The 16,017-nt window shown below is 32.0% G+C and overlaps 1 protein-coding gene across 2 annotated transcripts in view; it reads right to left on the minus strand.

Annotated features, from left to right (window-relative positions):
* Positions 1–2,622: 2,622 nt before the first annotated feature.
* LOC145283655 (putative ATP-dependent RNA helicase DDX56) overlaps positions 2,623–16,017 on the minus strand; it is a 74,776-nt gene continuing 61,381 nt past the window's right edge. For both annotated transcript variants that reach the window (XM_080132651.1, XM_080132650.1), the window contains exons 14-17: positions 14,583–14,672; positions 13,317–13,422; positions 4,512–4,612; positions 2,623–2,738 (exon numbers count right to left, since the gene is read on the minus strand). In XM_080132651.1, the coding sequence (XP_079988777.1) occupies positions 2,670–2,738; positions 4,512–4,612; positions 13,317–13,422; positions 14,583–14,672 (366 nt within the window). In that variant the 3' untranslated portion in view covers positions 2,623–2,669. The remainder of the gene's footprint in view (positions 2,739–4,511; positions 4,613–13,316; positions 13,423–14,582; positions 14,673–16,017) is intronic.

Here is a 16,017-nt window from a genome sequence, read left to right on the forward strand (position 1 = left end):
AGCAGGTCTGTCAATTGAGGTATGGAAGCACAGAATTGATACAATACTTTGACTATTCTTCAAAATTGCTTACTTATATATTTGGGCACAATATTAAGATTTTTATTGTTGATGTATTTTCTTTTCTAACATATTTACATTTTTTCTTCCAAATATTGTTACATTTTCTTTTTTAAATGTAGTATATTTAAATATACTTTATTTAAACCTATGCAGTCTATTATGATCGTCGCAAATTTAAAAAAATATTTTTTTAGAGTTAACTATGATTTATGTTTATTTTTTCACCACCTTTAAAATAAAAATATATAAAAATACATACACTTTCTTTATCAATGGATTTTGTATTTTTTAAAATAACTATGTTTATATTTTGTCAAATTGTTTAGATATTTCTATGCGATAAAAAAAAAAAAATAAAATCAATTGATAAAGAAAGTTCACATATTTTTTATACATTGTTGTTATAGGAGGTGGGTGAAAAAATAAATGTAAAATATAGTTAATTATAGATGGCGGTTGTAATAGACTGCGTAGGTTTAAATAAAGTATATTTAAATATACTACATTTAAAAAAGAAAATGTTAATATGTTAGAAAAAATATATTAAAAAAATCTTAATATTTTGTCCAAATATATAAGTAAGCAATTTTGAATAGCGAAAGTATTGTATCAATTTTGTGCTTCCATACCTCAATTGACAGACCTGCTGCCATCTTTAAAACTTAGGATCTCATTTTACGCACCATTACCAAATATATATGTTTATATCGATTTTCTATTTATTTTTATTTTTTGTTATATTTATTGTTTTAGTACTTGTGCAGAATTTGAATCACACGTAACTAACTGGCCGCTTGGCTTTGCTTAGAACATGATGTCAACCGCCGGTTTACATCGAGCATCACAGATTATCAAAGTTTAACAATACTGCTCAAGGAAAATACTGAAGAAAACATTTAAATGTAATAAAATCATCAAATTATATATTATATATATTAAAACAAAAATAAAAAAAAAAGAAACAACCATCTACCATAACAATTTGTTTTATTCTTGTAACAAATTTTCTTAAGTGAAAAAAAAAGTTGTATTTTTTTTTTTCAAGCATTTTTTGGGTCAAATTAAATTGAACAAAACTAATAAGAAAACTAATTTTTTTGTTTGTTTTTCATATTTTTTTAACAAAGGTTTAAAAAAAAAAAAAAAAAAGCATTTTTTAAGTGTTTTTAATGTATTATTTTTTTTGCATTTTCTTTATTTTTGTAACTAATGTAAAGTCAAGTTTCTGTTATTTTTTTCTTTTCTTTTCATGAACATTTTTTCCTATAGGGTGGAGCTGGGCAACTGATTTTTTTTAAATTAAACTAAGACAGCCAGGATATTCCCTTAGGATTAGGTAGACTTTTCTACAATCGCATTAGACGATGTTAAAGTGGGGTGAGAACAGACAGATGTGAAAGAAACTTCATCAGCCCAATTGAGCAGCTTTCCGATATATAGTTTAAGATGGAGACAAAAAGGTCATTAACAAATTTCTGTCTCCACATTAACTCGAAAAGATAACTATTGAGAAGCTCCCAGCTGGTCTTGTTGATGTTTTTAATTTTTTTTCCCCCCCAAAGATCGTCTGCTCCTTTGTTGCGCATTAATCGTTGTTTTATGTCAGATTACAGTCAAACCCGAGAGCACATGACGTCATGTTCCGAGTAAAGCCAAGCGGACGGTTAGTTACGTCCGATTCAAATTCTGCACAAGTACCATATTTTTTATTTGTTAATAAAAGGAGTATGGTTAATGCATAGAATATGAAATATCTAATAAAAAATGTGTATGGTAGGTGGTGGTAGTAGCAGCCAATGAAGAAATGTTTACATGTGACTTGTATTTATCCATCCCCGCATATTCACACCTAAAGATGTCAGTAACATGGGTGGCATTGTGGACTTTTCCAAAACGTAAGTGGATGATCAGCCATAAAATGTTACTGCGTGAGTGTGTACATATATTTCTAAATTGTAAGCCATTTTAATTATAGAAAAGAATTGAAATGTTGTTCTAAACAAAATGGTAGTATCAATCCAGAGAAGCTCTGAATTGTAAAAGCTTGTAGATGAAATGTTATGTACAGAGATTCAGTATATTTTATGGAGTAATCCCGGTTTCTGATTGGTTAGTAGCAGAGTGTGGCTCTATCTGATTGATCAGTTCTTATCACTCCTGTCTATAAAAAGAACTTTCCAATTTTTTGCAACCATCACAGGAATACTAAAAATATTGCAACTATATATATCACACACAAAATAAAAACATACATAAAAATCATTACTCCATTAGTAGAAAGAAACTATCTAATTAAGTTGTACATTTAGTTTAGAAATCTTTTTTTTTTCTTGGTGAATAAATTTTCAGTATGAGGAGAAATATTAAGAATGATTCCATATATTGAAATACAATTAATTATTTCGAAGCAGTTAAACCTAAGAATTTCAACCTCAAAAATTAAAAAGAATTTTGTCTGATAGTGTACGAAAATTGTCTTTGAAAAGGCATAAATAATACCATTCTTTGTCTCCTTAAAAACATTTTTAAACAAATAAAATAAAAACAAAATCAAACAGCAAAAATAAAAATGTTTCCTTTTATTATTATTTGACTTTATAAATACATCAGTTTGCTTTCTTTTTTTTGCTGTGGGAATGAAATTGAAAATTTTTCAGTGGATCTGATTTCTGCTTCTGTAAGAAAAGAAAGATAAAGTTTAACTTTATTAAAATAATAACCTAAGATTATAGAGAATAAAAATTTGTATTATTCTAATAATGAATTTTCCTCAAAATATTTTTTTTTTACATTTTGAAAAAATATATTTGAATAAAAATACAGCAATCAATAAATTTAGTTGTATATTTTGGTGTAAAAATTTTAATATATCGATATATCTATAAAAGTGAAAATATGTGTGTGTCTGTGTACATTTCCCTACGAAATAACTGTCAATTTTCGGTCTAGAGACTCAAAATTTGACATAAGGGGTATTGAAATTTGAGAAAATCTTAATCGGTTTTCAGTCAGAAATTTGGCTGTCAAGAGGTCAAAGTTCATTGATTTGACCTTTGAAAACTCTATATACCTAACAAGTATTCAGACATGCAGCAGCATTTTAATCAGTTTTAGAGCAAAAATTTGGCTGCTGAAAGGTCAAAGTTGAAAGAGTTGACTATTGCAGATTCTACCAAATCCCTCCGCAAATTTTGGGTCTAAAGACTTAAAATTTTAGGTGACATGGGTAAAACTTTATATTTTGATTTGAGACCAAAATGATTTGTTAAGGGGTCAAAATTGGGGTCAAAGTTAAAAAAAATTGACCTCTGCAGTCTCTACCAAATTACTCAAACAAATTTTGGTCTAAACATTTGAAATCTTACATACAGTGCATTCACACATAGGGCAATTTATAGAGCCCGAGCAAAGCCAGGCTGAACTGCTAGTAAAAAAGAAAATTCTTTCTTTTTTGCTGAAAACAATAAAATTGGAACCATTTACCGAGACATTTTAGCTAAATTACTTTTTATGATACAAAATTCTTAAATTGTTATAAAATGTGAATTTGGCCGAAACGTTGTGCACCAATAAAAAGATCCAAAAACAACAACTAATAAAGATGAGACTAATAGTCCGAAATAAAAATAAAAAATTAATGTGAATACATATTTAAAATATTTGTAAAACTAAACAAGTAATTTAAAAATAATTTTTTTTCTTTTATTTAGATTTTCAAATTCTCAAATCGAACGAGTTCGACAAATCTATAATAAATAGTCAAGCAAGATAACTTGATCTAAATTAAATCTATCTTGGTCTAAGACCAACATCAGCTTAAATAAATTATATTAAGGAAGCCTAATTCAGAAAAAAAAAAAAAAGATGCTTGTCCATATACTAAAAAACAAAAATAAAGAAAAAGTTGTATGATCTACCCGTGATAGAGAACAACGTATTCCAAAAATCACATAAATTGATAAAAATTTTATTTTTATAAAGAAAATAATTAAGTTAATCTGAGTTTTTCCAATGTCTCCATATTAAAAATAGTTTTCTAAAATCTTGTAAGTTTGAATTATTTAGAGTTATTTCCCTTTCTTTCAATAAGGTATTACAATATCATTGCTGTTCATTTGGCAAAATTTCATTTTCTAATTTAAACATAAATCTACTTGATCAATTTACATGAATTTTGGTGTATATTTTCTTTCAGAACAATTCTGGACAAGCACAAAAAAATATTTAATAAGATTGACAGTTTATTCTTAAGGATGGATGTCTAATTCTAAAGTTATGAAAATCTTAAAATAATAAGAAAAATATATATTTTACTTTTATACATAACATGGAAACCAAACATTCATGATTTCACAGTAACAATATTTCATAATAGTAATATTTCTTAACATTTTGAAGTAAAAAGAAAAACGTCAATCTTAATCTTATTTAAGTCCAAGTAAACATACCAAATTACGCCCAGGTTTCCTTTTGTTGAACTGTTTTGATTGCTGTTCATTCTTATTTAGGTTTTGATTTTGTGGAACTGTATTTTTCAAGGTTTTAGGCACTAAAAAAAATAAAGATACATTTAATTTTTAGTGGTACAAATTGAAATCAATAAAAAAAATAAAACTTTAAATAAAAACATAACACTAGTAATGTTAGAAAGCTGAACGAAGAAAAGAGATTCTTGTTCAGAATTCTCCCTATAACAAATAAAAAAAATTCTGTATGATGTACAAACTCATGATGAAATGAAAATATCATTCCAAAAATCAAATTGATCAAGTAGTTTTATTCTTAAACAAGAAAATTACATTTTTTGAGTCTCCAAAGAGTGACCGCCATTTTTATGTTTATGCCTACAATTTCCATTAATCGCTTACAAATGATTTTTATAAAAGATTTTTAAAAAAACTACTTAATTCATGACTTTTGAAATATGATATTTTCATTTTGTCACAGGTAAGTACATCATATAAATATTTTCGTTTTTAATATAGGGGGAATTCTGCCCCCCCCCCCCGCAAAAAAAAAAAAAAGAAAAAAAAAAGAAGTTTTTAAAATATTCAATTAAGACCGATACCACATAAGAGTAATATTAATAAAGCTATAACACTAATAAAGATCTGTGATTGTGTTCATCTAGGGTGAATTGAGTACAAGTGAATTGTTAGAAATTTTGAGTTATTTCTAACATTTTTTTGTTTATAGAAAAGAACAGTCTTTTGTAGCAGAACAACCTTGCGTTTTTTTGGGCAAAGACAATGAAAACCAACAAGTTATTGCATTTAAAGACTTATATTTAATTATAATTGCAAATACAATAAAGGGTAATACTCATGTCAGTTTGAAGATGGCTAGTTTCCAAAATGGTTGTTCTGGAGAACATTCTTCTTTGAAGAAAATTAGGTAACAGAGGTGAGGAGAAGAGTTTTCATTCCTTTCAGTAAATTCTTTTCGAGCTCCTCTCGTCATTGCAGTAAATTCGTTTTTTTTTTTTGTTTTTTTTTTAGCTCTGCTCATCGAAGGTTCTTTCTTGAGTGTTTATATATAGCCTCTTCTCATGTAACAGTTGATAAGTTGTATAAAGTCACTTATGCAAATTGCCCTAAAAAGTTTCATTAAGAATATTTCTAACAGAATTTGCAATATTATAAATCAAAATGGCCCATCCACGATTCCATCAATGAATGCCAAGGATATGAGAATTAGCAACAAGTTCCAAGTCAGCAAGTCAAGTTTTCAATTGGCCTCCCTCCTCTCTTCTTATGCCATTCCAGTAATCAACCCCCCCCCCCAACCAAAAGATGGATGGATGGATGGGTTTTTTAATCAGCATATCAACCTTTGTGGGTCATTTAATGCTGTTTTTTTTTTTGTTTTTTTTTTCTATCAACCCCTTCTGGGCCATTGAATGCTGAATCTAGTCATTTTGGGGATAGTATTTGATGTTGTATCCAGTTATTTTATAGGAGACTTTTATTCTTGAAGCTCTTTGTATTTTCAATCGTTAGTTTGTAGCTTTTGGTTTGGTTGTTTTATAGTGGATTTTATCATTTTTGTTCTGTCTTGCAGGATGCTTTTGCAGGTTATATTTTTTGGAAGAGTCCTATTTCTTTAATGTAAGATAAGATTTTTCTGGTGTTGTTCTCTTTGAAGATTATTTGAAGATCTATTTATTTATAGTGTTTTTTCCTAATTTGTGAAAGATCTGCATTCAGTTCGTAAATGTTTTACAATAAGTGGTACTTGACAGGGAATGCACTGGGGTTGAGTTTCTCTTTTTAGGAGGTAGGAATGGGTTAAGTGTGTGTGACCTATTCTAAGTCTTGTTAAAATGACATTTTGTTTTCTGTTTGTTTTTTGATAATCCTGCCTCCTCTCTCCAAGTGTGGGTTTTATATTGTATAATTTGTTATTTGTATTTTTATTCCATTGACTTTGCCATTTCCCAAGTATATGGCTGTTGATCAAGGGTCTAATATCCGTGTATGGGATCCTGTACTCATCAAGGTTCAACTTTATTGTCTCCTTAGCCATAGCATCGGATCTTTCATTGCCCGATTCCCATGTGGCTAAGGATCCAGGTGAATATTATTTTCTTTTGGTCGGTAATGAAATTTATTTTGTTTAAGAGTTTAATAATTGTGGGGTTCTCTTGTTTTCTATTTTTTATAGCTGTTAAAACGGATAAGGAGTCAGAGAATATAATGAATTTTTTTGAGTTTTCTTCAGCAATGATATCCAGTGCAAAATCTATGGCTCTGGTTTCAGCACTAAATATAGAGGCTTCATTCGGCAGTCGTTTGCTAATTTTTGTATTATCGTAGGTAGCTGCACATCCAACTCTATCATTATCCTTCGAGCCATCTGTGTATATGTATGTATAGTCAGAGTAGCATAGCTTGATATTTTAAAGTTCTTCTTGAAATATGGCAGGATTTGTTTTTGATTTTTGATTTTCATTTAAGTTCAGCATTACATCTGGTTGTCTCATAGTCCATGGTGGGTTTTCGGATATTACAGAATGGTGGATATTTGTTATTGGAATTTGAGATTCTTCTATACTGGTTTCCATTCGAAGTCCAAAGGTTTTTATGGCTTTTTCTTTTCTGTTAAATAGGTTTCTATATTTGGGGTCAAAGGTACATTGATAAGCGGGGTTTGTTGGGAAAGACTTTAGTTTCAGGTAGTATTGTAAGCCAAGTTTTTCCCGTCTGAGCTTTAGGGGTGCTTCGTGGGCTTCTGCATATAGGCTTTCTTTGAGGGATTTCTATATGCTCCCAAGATTAGTCTTAGTCCTTCATGGTGAATGGGGTCAAGGATATTTATGTAGGAAGGCCTTGCTGACCCATAAATGAAACAGCCATAGTCCAGTTTCGAACGAATTAGAGTTCTGTATGGTTTTAGGAGCGTTTGTTGGTCTGCTCCCCAGTCTGTGTTAGCGACAACTCTTAATAATTGTAGTGCTTTGTGGCATTTCTGCTTTAAATATCTCAGATGGGGAATAAAATTCAATTTTTTGTCAAAAATGATCCCTAGGTATTTATATTGATCAATAATATCAATTCTTTTGCCATCGAGTTTGAGAGTTGGATCGTTGTGCATTTTTTTAATATTACAGAAGTGCATGCACTTCGTTTTAGACTCGGAAAATTTAAGTCCATTTTCTGTGGCCGACCGGTTTATTTTGTTTAGGTTCAGCTGCAACTGTCACTCTATTGTTTGGACATTTTTTGATCTATAACAGATCAAGAAGTCATCGACATATAGGGAGCAGTCGGTTCCAGGACTTGGGCATTTGGTAATATTGTTAATCTTTATATTAAATAAAGTGACTGATAGTATGCTTCCTTGTGGGACCCCTTCCTCCTGGTTTTCGAGGTCAGAAAGGGTGGATCCCACACGGACCCTAAAGTCCCTGTCAGATAAAAAATCTTATTAGTTTGGGTAGTCTTCCCTTTAGACCTAGATTGTGCAGGTCTTTCATAATGCCATATCTCCATGTTGTCTCGTAGGCTTTTTCCTAATCAAAGAAGATGGTCGTTATGTGTTCTTTTTTTATGTACCCCTCTCTAATGAAAGTTTCCAGGCGTACCAGGTTGTCAATGATGTTTCTTTTATTTCTAAATCCACTTTGGAGGTCTGTTATCAGGCCATTTGCTATGAGGTACCAGGTTAATCTTTTGTTTAGCATTCTTTCAAATGTTTTGCATACGCAACTTGTCAATGCTATGGGTCGGTAGCTTGTGGGATCAGACTTAACTTTATCAGGTTTGGGGATGGGGGATCACTGTTGCTTGTTTCCATATGTCAGGGAGTTTACCCCTGATCCAAATGTCATTGAAGATGTTTTGGAGGTAGATTAAGGATTTTTGAGGTAGTTGTTTCAGGAACTCGTAGTGGATCTCATCTGGCCCTGTTGCAGTGCTGTGTGAACTGTTTATGGCGTTGGTTGATTCAGATAGGGTGAAAGGTTTGTTGTAGTCTTCTACATTGTCTGAGTTGAAGTTTAGTTTGTTTCTTTCAGCATCTAGTTTGATTTTTTTGAATTGTGGTTTATAATTTTTGCTAGGAGTTTTTTGAGAAGGTTTTTGCGAGTACATTTGCTATATCTTTTTTGCTGGTTATTTTTGTATTATCTTTTGACAGGTGTTTTAGCGGTGTTGGTTGATTTTTACCAGCTATCTTTCTAACCATATTCCAGATTTGTTTTGTTTTGGTGTTAGAGTTCAGTTTGCTGATATAGACTCTCCATGACATTCTTTTAGCCTCCTTAATTGTTCTACGGGCTTTTGCTCGGTTTTGTTCGAATTGGTCTAGATTGTGGGTAGTGGGACAACTTTTAACTTTTCGCAGTGCAGCTTTACGTAATCTTACCGCCTTTTGGCAATCTTCATTAAACCAAGGTCTTTTATATTTTTTGGATTTGGAGCCTTTGGGTATACATTCCCCAGCTATTGACATCAACGTATCAGTGAAGTGTTCCATAGAGTTCTCCGGTTCATCTTTGTCTATTAGTTTTGCATTGCATTGGGTTTTATATTTCTCCCAATTTGCTTTATTTAGCTTCCATCTGGGGAGGTTATCTTCAATCGGAATTGAGTTTTCAAGTATGATGGGAAAGTGATCGCTACCACATGAGTCATCATACACTTGCCAGCTGTAGTCCATTAATGTTGCTGGGTCGCATAGCGACAAATCAATGGCTGAGTATGTACCTGAGGCAGGGTGGAGATATGTATTGGAGTTTTGGTTCATGAGGGACAGATTGTTATTGTTGATGATATTTTCTAGTTTTTTACCTTTTATGTCTGCTTTATTGCTTCCCCATATGATGTTGTGGCTGTTGAAGTTTCCTAGTAGGATGTATGGTTTAGGAAGTTGTTCTATTATTTTGTTGACTTTGGCTTCATTTATGGGGTCATGTGGTGGGATATACATGGAGCAAATGTTGATAGTTTTATGTAAAGTGGTTTTCACAGCAATTGCTTGTAATGTGGTGTCTAGAGTTATTTTGCTCTGAGGGATGTTGTTTCTAACTAGAATCGATACACCTCCGGAGGCCCTCTGTCCAGTATTGTGTATAAAGTTGCATTGGGTGTAGTTTTTTATAGTGATGTTATCGTGTGTCTTTCGGAATGTTTCCTGGAGGCAGATGATAGCAGGTCGTAGTTTAGATATTAACAGTAGCAAGTCGTTTATGTTTGCCTTAAGTCCTCGGCAGTTCCATTAAATGATAGTTTGAGTTTTTTTTTATTGTGGTCTGTCATTTTATTTGTCTGGGGGTGTTTTGTCTTCTACTTCCTTCTCCTCCAGTGTTCCTATTTTGTCTCCTCCTCTTGAGGTTGATTGGGATCTAGATCTTGGTTTGTTAGTTTTTTTCTTTAGTTTTCGTTTTATTGGGTGATGGTGTTGTTTCATTTGGTGAGTTTTTTTCTTTTTCTTTGTTTGATTTAATTTGAGTTTTTTAATTTGTTGGTTCTGTTTTTTTTGTTGTACTCTCTTTTATAGATTGATTATTTCCAGAGTTCAGGATTAGTGTTTTAATTTCTTTCATTAGGTTTTTCATCTCTTTTAATCAATTGAGATATTTCTTCAGTTTTTATTTCTGGAGGATTTTTTGTATAACTTTGACAACTTTGGTTTGTGTGTATTTTAGCATTCTTGGTTACTTCTGAGTATCTTGCGTTCATAATTTTCCTGGCTTCCGAGAAGGTTATATTTTTTGTGTACTTTATTGTTGTTATTTCTTTTTCTTTTAGCCACGTTTTGCATCCTTTGAAGTCAGCTGAATGGTTTTCCTTACAGTTTGAGCATTTGGGGTCTTTTTTGCAGTCACTATGTTTTGAGTTTTCACCACATCTTATACATATTGGTGATTTGGATTGGGGATGTCCAAATTGTTGACAATTGTAGCACCTTAGAGGGTTTGGGATGTATTTTTCAACGTTCACTTTCAGGTATCCGATTTTAATCTCACTTGGGGGGGTTTGTGGAGTCAAAGGAGAGTATATATGTATTTGTCAATATAGTTTCTGCATTTCGTTTTATTCTTATTCTTTTTACATCTGTAACACTTTGGGATGCTAGATTAGATAAAATTTCCTCAGGCAAGCAATTTGATAGTTCGCTGCATCTAATGACTCCTTTTGAGGAGTTTAGGTATGGGTGGGGATAAGTTTTAATTTTGATATTGTTAAAGGTTTGCCATTTGAGAATTTCTTTAGCTTGTGTTTTTTGTTTCAATTCGATAAGTATGGTGTTATTTTGCAGTCGTTTTATCATTTTGGGTTTAATTTTTGAGAGAAAATTTTTTTTCCATTGTAAAAGGTGAAATTTTATTTCATTTTTTTCAAGTGTTTCCATTACTAAACTTGTGTTTTCATTGATTAAGCACTTCTGTTCGCCCTCTGAACTTGAGATGTCGGAAACGTCAGAGAAGTTTCTTTTTTTTGGGGGTAAAAAAAGCCATAATCAAAAAGGTTGGTTTTTTCGTCATCTTTGTTCCCCACCCACCTCGGAGCCCTATATGGGAAGTGCCTGGGAGGAAACCCATTCGCCCAGGCTCAACAAGGATATAAAGGTGATATACTCGATTTATGTGATATCATTTATGAGCACCTGTTTTCCTTTGATGTTACTTTGGGATACGAAGTAATTAAAGGGTTTGCAGCCAGGTCATAGATATTTCACTTCGTCGATTGACCCTCAGCCACTGCTTTCCACCATATATTAGGGAGTAGATGTTATTTGTGGGGAAGGGATAGGCATATTGTGTTGATGATAGGTTTAGGGGGGGGGCGATATATGGTGGGGCTTGACGTGACCAGCTGATTGGTCGGATCGGGCCCCTCCGACCGCCCGTCTAGCCCAGTAAGGGCCAAAGTGGTGTGTTAGGAAGTGGGAGTACTAAATCCTGACCTCCAAATCTCTCAACCACCAGGATCCAGTCCTAAGGGTATTACGGGTCGCTACCTACGGCCAACAGGTAACCCCATTGAAGGACTTCTACTCTCTGCAGGGGGGTAGTCGGCATATTCTGATACCCTGCCGACAGGGTACATAGGAATCTGATCAAATTTTGAAGAGTAATTTTTTAATAGAATGTATTTATTATTATTTATTTTATTCTTATTATTTTTATTTTTTTAACAGGTACTACCACTCTGGGTAAGAGTGAACCTGAGAACAATGGCAATTAAAGGGTGGCTCCACGCTCCCCAAAACCCGCAAACTGGGGCCTCACCATCAGATATAGTTTAAGGTCATATCTAGGACCGGGAAGTAGGGAAGGAAAAAGAAAGGAGAAGGAGAGAGGGGCTGTTGATTTTGTTTTTATTTTTGTAGAACATAATTAAGTTTTACAAAAGAGAATAGAAAACAAAAACAGAAATCGATGTAGGCGCATTTCGTCTCAGAAAGCCAATAGGCAGCCTGATCTGGTAGCACCAGCCCAACCAAAAGAAAAATTGGTATCCTATTAGTAAGTATAAATAATATTTATAGGCATTGAGAAAATTTATTTCATTCATTAAATCAACAAAGTGGATTGTTAAAGTCTGTTTGCCATAATCTTTTGGCACATTTATCAATTAGATACCATTTTTTTCTGTTGGTTAGGAGGGGGTGTAATTACTGGGATGGCATAAGAGAGGAGGGAGGTCAATTGAAAACTTGGTTTGCTGACTTGGAATTTGTTGCTTCTTTCCTAGAACTGCTGCCTGTGGAACTGTACTGCTGGCCTGCTTTCCAGCCGATTACAAAATGTCTGTCATCAAGTCCAATGTAAACAAGTTTTTCCTTTAGCCATCCTCCACCACTACCGATCACTACGCTATTGTCGCATTGACCACCTTACACTCATAAACACTTATTTTTATAACCTAGTTAATAAAAATCAAATTACAGAGAGCAAATATCATTTTTATGAATAAAGATTTTTGACAAAAACTTTTGCACCAATGGAACGCCACGTGGTCTACTGCCAACAACTCACCATCCCCAATGTTCATCTTCTCTCATTTTGATTCTGGTTGCGTTGCAGTCTTTTACGCATTAGCCATTGCCAAAGAGGGTGTTCACAGGTTTACAAGTGTAAAATTAAAATCAAATATGGGAACAAAAGAAAGGACATCCAACACATTCTGTATATATTAGTTGGAGTCTGGGTACGTGTGTGATACCCCCGACACTAATATTAAAGTCCACATCTACATCTACTGTCCATCCATCGATCAATTCATTTATCCCATCTGCTCAGAGCTATGATTTGTGTTCAACCGTGTCAAAGCCACAACTGGACTGTTGTCCACTGAACTCCTAATTGTTGCCAACTGGTTGTTGTAAAGCATTGCAAACCGCTCCCCACCATCATAAAACCCCTGTCACATCGTAATTACAACAGCACTTAAAAACAACCACATTCTTATTATCTGTAACATCCTAATTACAACCACACCTTAGCACCCCTTTGTCTACCACAATATTCCCATTTCCTCTTCTTTTGTTATATTTCTTTTTCTCCAATCTGTTAGGAGGTGGAACTTATAGTATCACACTAATCTGATATATAAAGAAAAGCTGTATCATTCATTAACCTAATAAGAATTTCAATTTCAAGCTTTTTAAAAACATTTTGAATTATATTTTCAGATGAGAATATTTTTTTTTAGATCAACAAAACAGTTGCTTGTTAATGAACACAATAGATCCGGCTGGACTGATTGAATTAAAAATAAATTAAAAAAGAGAACAAAAAAACTTACCAATGTAATCAGGTACAAATTCCAGCTTCAGTTGTTTGTGCGTAGTCTTTAACTTTCTATCATGACGCAAAACCTGTTTGTCTCGAGTATAATCTTGAAAATAGGTCTTATAAACAAATAAAAAGATTAGATGATTACACTAGTTTCCAAAATTTTTATTTTTGTTGCAACTTTGTGCAAATTTATTTTGACAAACACGACGCATGACACTTTAACACATATTCAGATTTCTATGTAAGCTTCTCATAAAATTTAAAAATTACACAAAAGGCTAATATTTATAAAGATACAATTTTACATAAAGTAAAATAAAACAAAATCCAAATTTGAAGAATTTATTTTCTTAAAAGATGCATTGGTTCTTGTTCAGAATAACGAATATCAAAAAATTGTGTTTCAACTAAAAGCAATGTTATCTACTTAATTGTCCTGTCAAAATTAGTAAAATATCACTACATTACATAAGACATTTACTTTCATGATGTAGTTACCTCACCTGACTTCATGCAGTTACCTCCCCTGTTATAAGAACTATTGTTTATTATTTTAGTAAAACTTGCAATTTTTTTTTCAAAAGCAATTTTTATTTTTGCTTGTTAAGATAGAGTAGACAAATCAATTTAAAAAAAAAAAAAAAAAAAACATTTTAAGCAAAAACAATATTACATACTTATCTGTTATCCCGAAAATAGTAATATATAAAAAAATTACGAAAATTCATGGAGTAGAAAATTATTTATAGTTAAAAGTAATTTTTACGGAAAATTGCATTTTCCTTAGACGTTATAAAGTAAACAGTAAGAGTCTACACACAGTGAACATAACCTGAAACGAATATTTTAGATTACTTGTTCATGGCTATAATATTTGTTGTCTATAGCCATAGGCTTCTTTTTTTTTTTTTTTTTTTTTTTTTTTTTGCTAAAAACACAATAGCAGTTGTTCTACTCGAGGAATTTTCATAAGTATTTTGATAATTTTACTATTTTGACATGACAATTATATATGTAATATTGTTTTGCTTAAAAAAAAAAAACATTTAAAAAATTGATTTGTCGACTATCTTAAAAAGCACCTAATTAATTTTCTGCTTTATCATTTTTCATAATATTTGGATATATTACTAATTTTGACATGACAATTAAGTAGATAACACAGCTTTTAGTTGAAATTCAACTTTTCAATTATTGATATTATTCCAAACAAGAAATGATGCATATTTATAAAGCTACAAGTGTTCAGATTTTTAGCAAAAGACCGTCTTACCTTTAGTTTCTCAGAATTGAGAAGTTCTTGACGGATTTCTTTTAACCTGGCTTCCTTAATGGCTTTTCGAGTACAGGCTCTTAAAGCATCCTTAAATAAATACAATTTACAAAAAAGTTTAATCTATGCATCTTTATTAAAATTTTAAAAAAATATCTTTCCACAATGCAACAAACGTTAAAAAAAAAGTTAAAAAATATATTCAATAGATAAAAATAAAATGGATAATTTTTGATAGATCATTAATCATATAAAATTATTTTCCAAGATCGCTGGAAAAATGATTGAATGATTCTATCGCTCCAGTAAATATCTCACTAACATTGTAATCCTCTATCTGTATAAGAGCCAAGTACAGCTTAAGATGGAGTATTGTTGCCACATCTGGGCAGGAGATGCTCGGATACCTATTCTGCCTTGACAGAGTTCAAAACTAGCTTCAAAACTTAGTAGGTCATGCTCTTTTCTTCTCCCTGCAACCTCTTTTCCACAGAAATGTTATAAACAGGTCTCTGCTCTATCATTATTTTCATGGCAAATGCTCATCTAAGATTCAATCTTGCCAGACTTTCATAAAAAAAAATAAAAATACTTGTCTAGCTACAACCACTATCAACAATTTTCTCCACTATCTGTGCCTAAAACTAAACATGGATATCATGAAGAAAGCTTATTTTCTACACCTGCCGATCTGTGGAACTGTTCTGCTGGCCTGTTTTCCAGCTGACTACAATAGGGTCGTCTTCAAGCCCAATGTAAACAAGTTCTTGCCGAGCTGTCCCGTTACAAAAAAAAAAAAAAAAAAAAATTATACCAAATTCCCACTAACAATAACTATGCGGTTGTCTTGACAGCTACAGTACACTTATTAAACCATATTCTCAAGTAGCCTTCAGGCCTTGAAAAGTGGTGATTACCTTGTAAAGAAAAATTCAATTCAGTGTTGATGTGAATACCATTTTGTTAAGGTTGTAGGCATTATAAAAAAAGTATTTGAAAATATTTAAATTTGAAATAAAATGAAATAAGAAGAAAATTAGATCTCCCCTACTACAAAAAAAAACCTAAAGAGAAATCAAATTAGAAAAAAGATAGAAATAAAAAATAAATAGAAAGAAAGATGCTTATTTTTATTGACACTTAAGTAAACTATGGGCGTTCAAAATAAAACATTAGGAAAACTTATGTGAAAACGTAAGTGTACACACAAAAAATTTTTTTTTAATTTTTTATCTGAACCCCACAAACTCCAAATGACAAGCCAGTGTGTTGTCTTCATTTTAAAAGAGATAATTTTCTCTAACATACTGGCTTGACATGAATGTAGTTCAGAGTTCATAGCCTCGGAATAGTAACTTTTTTTTTTTTTTTTTTTACACAGTGGTCACCACTTATCAAGGCCCAGAAGCCACTCAGGGATAAGGGTTATTGCAAG

Source organism: Euprymna scolopes, chromosome 8, assembly GCF_053919585.1.
Source record: "Euprymna scolopes isolate OS-2025 chromosome 8, ASM5391958v1, whole genome shotgun sequence".
Taxonomy (NCBI): domain Eukaryota; kingdom Metazoa; phylum Mollusca; class Cephalopoda; order Sepiida; family Sepiolidae; genus Euprymna; species Euprymna scolopes.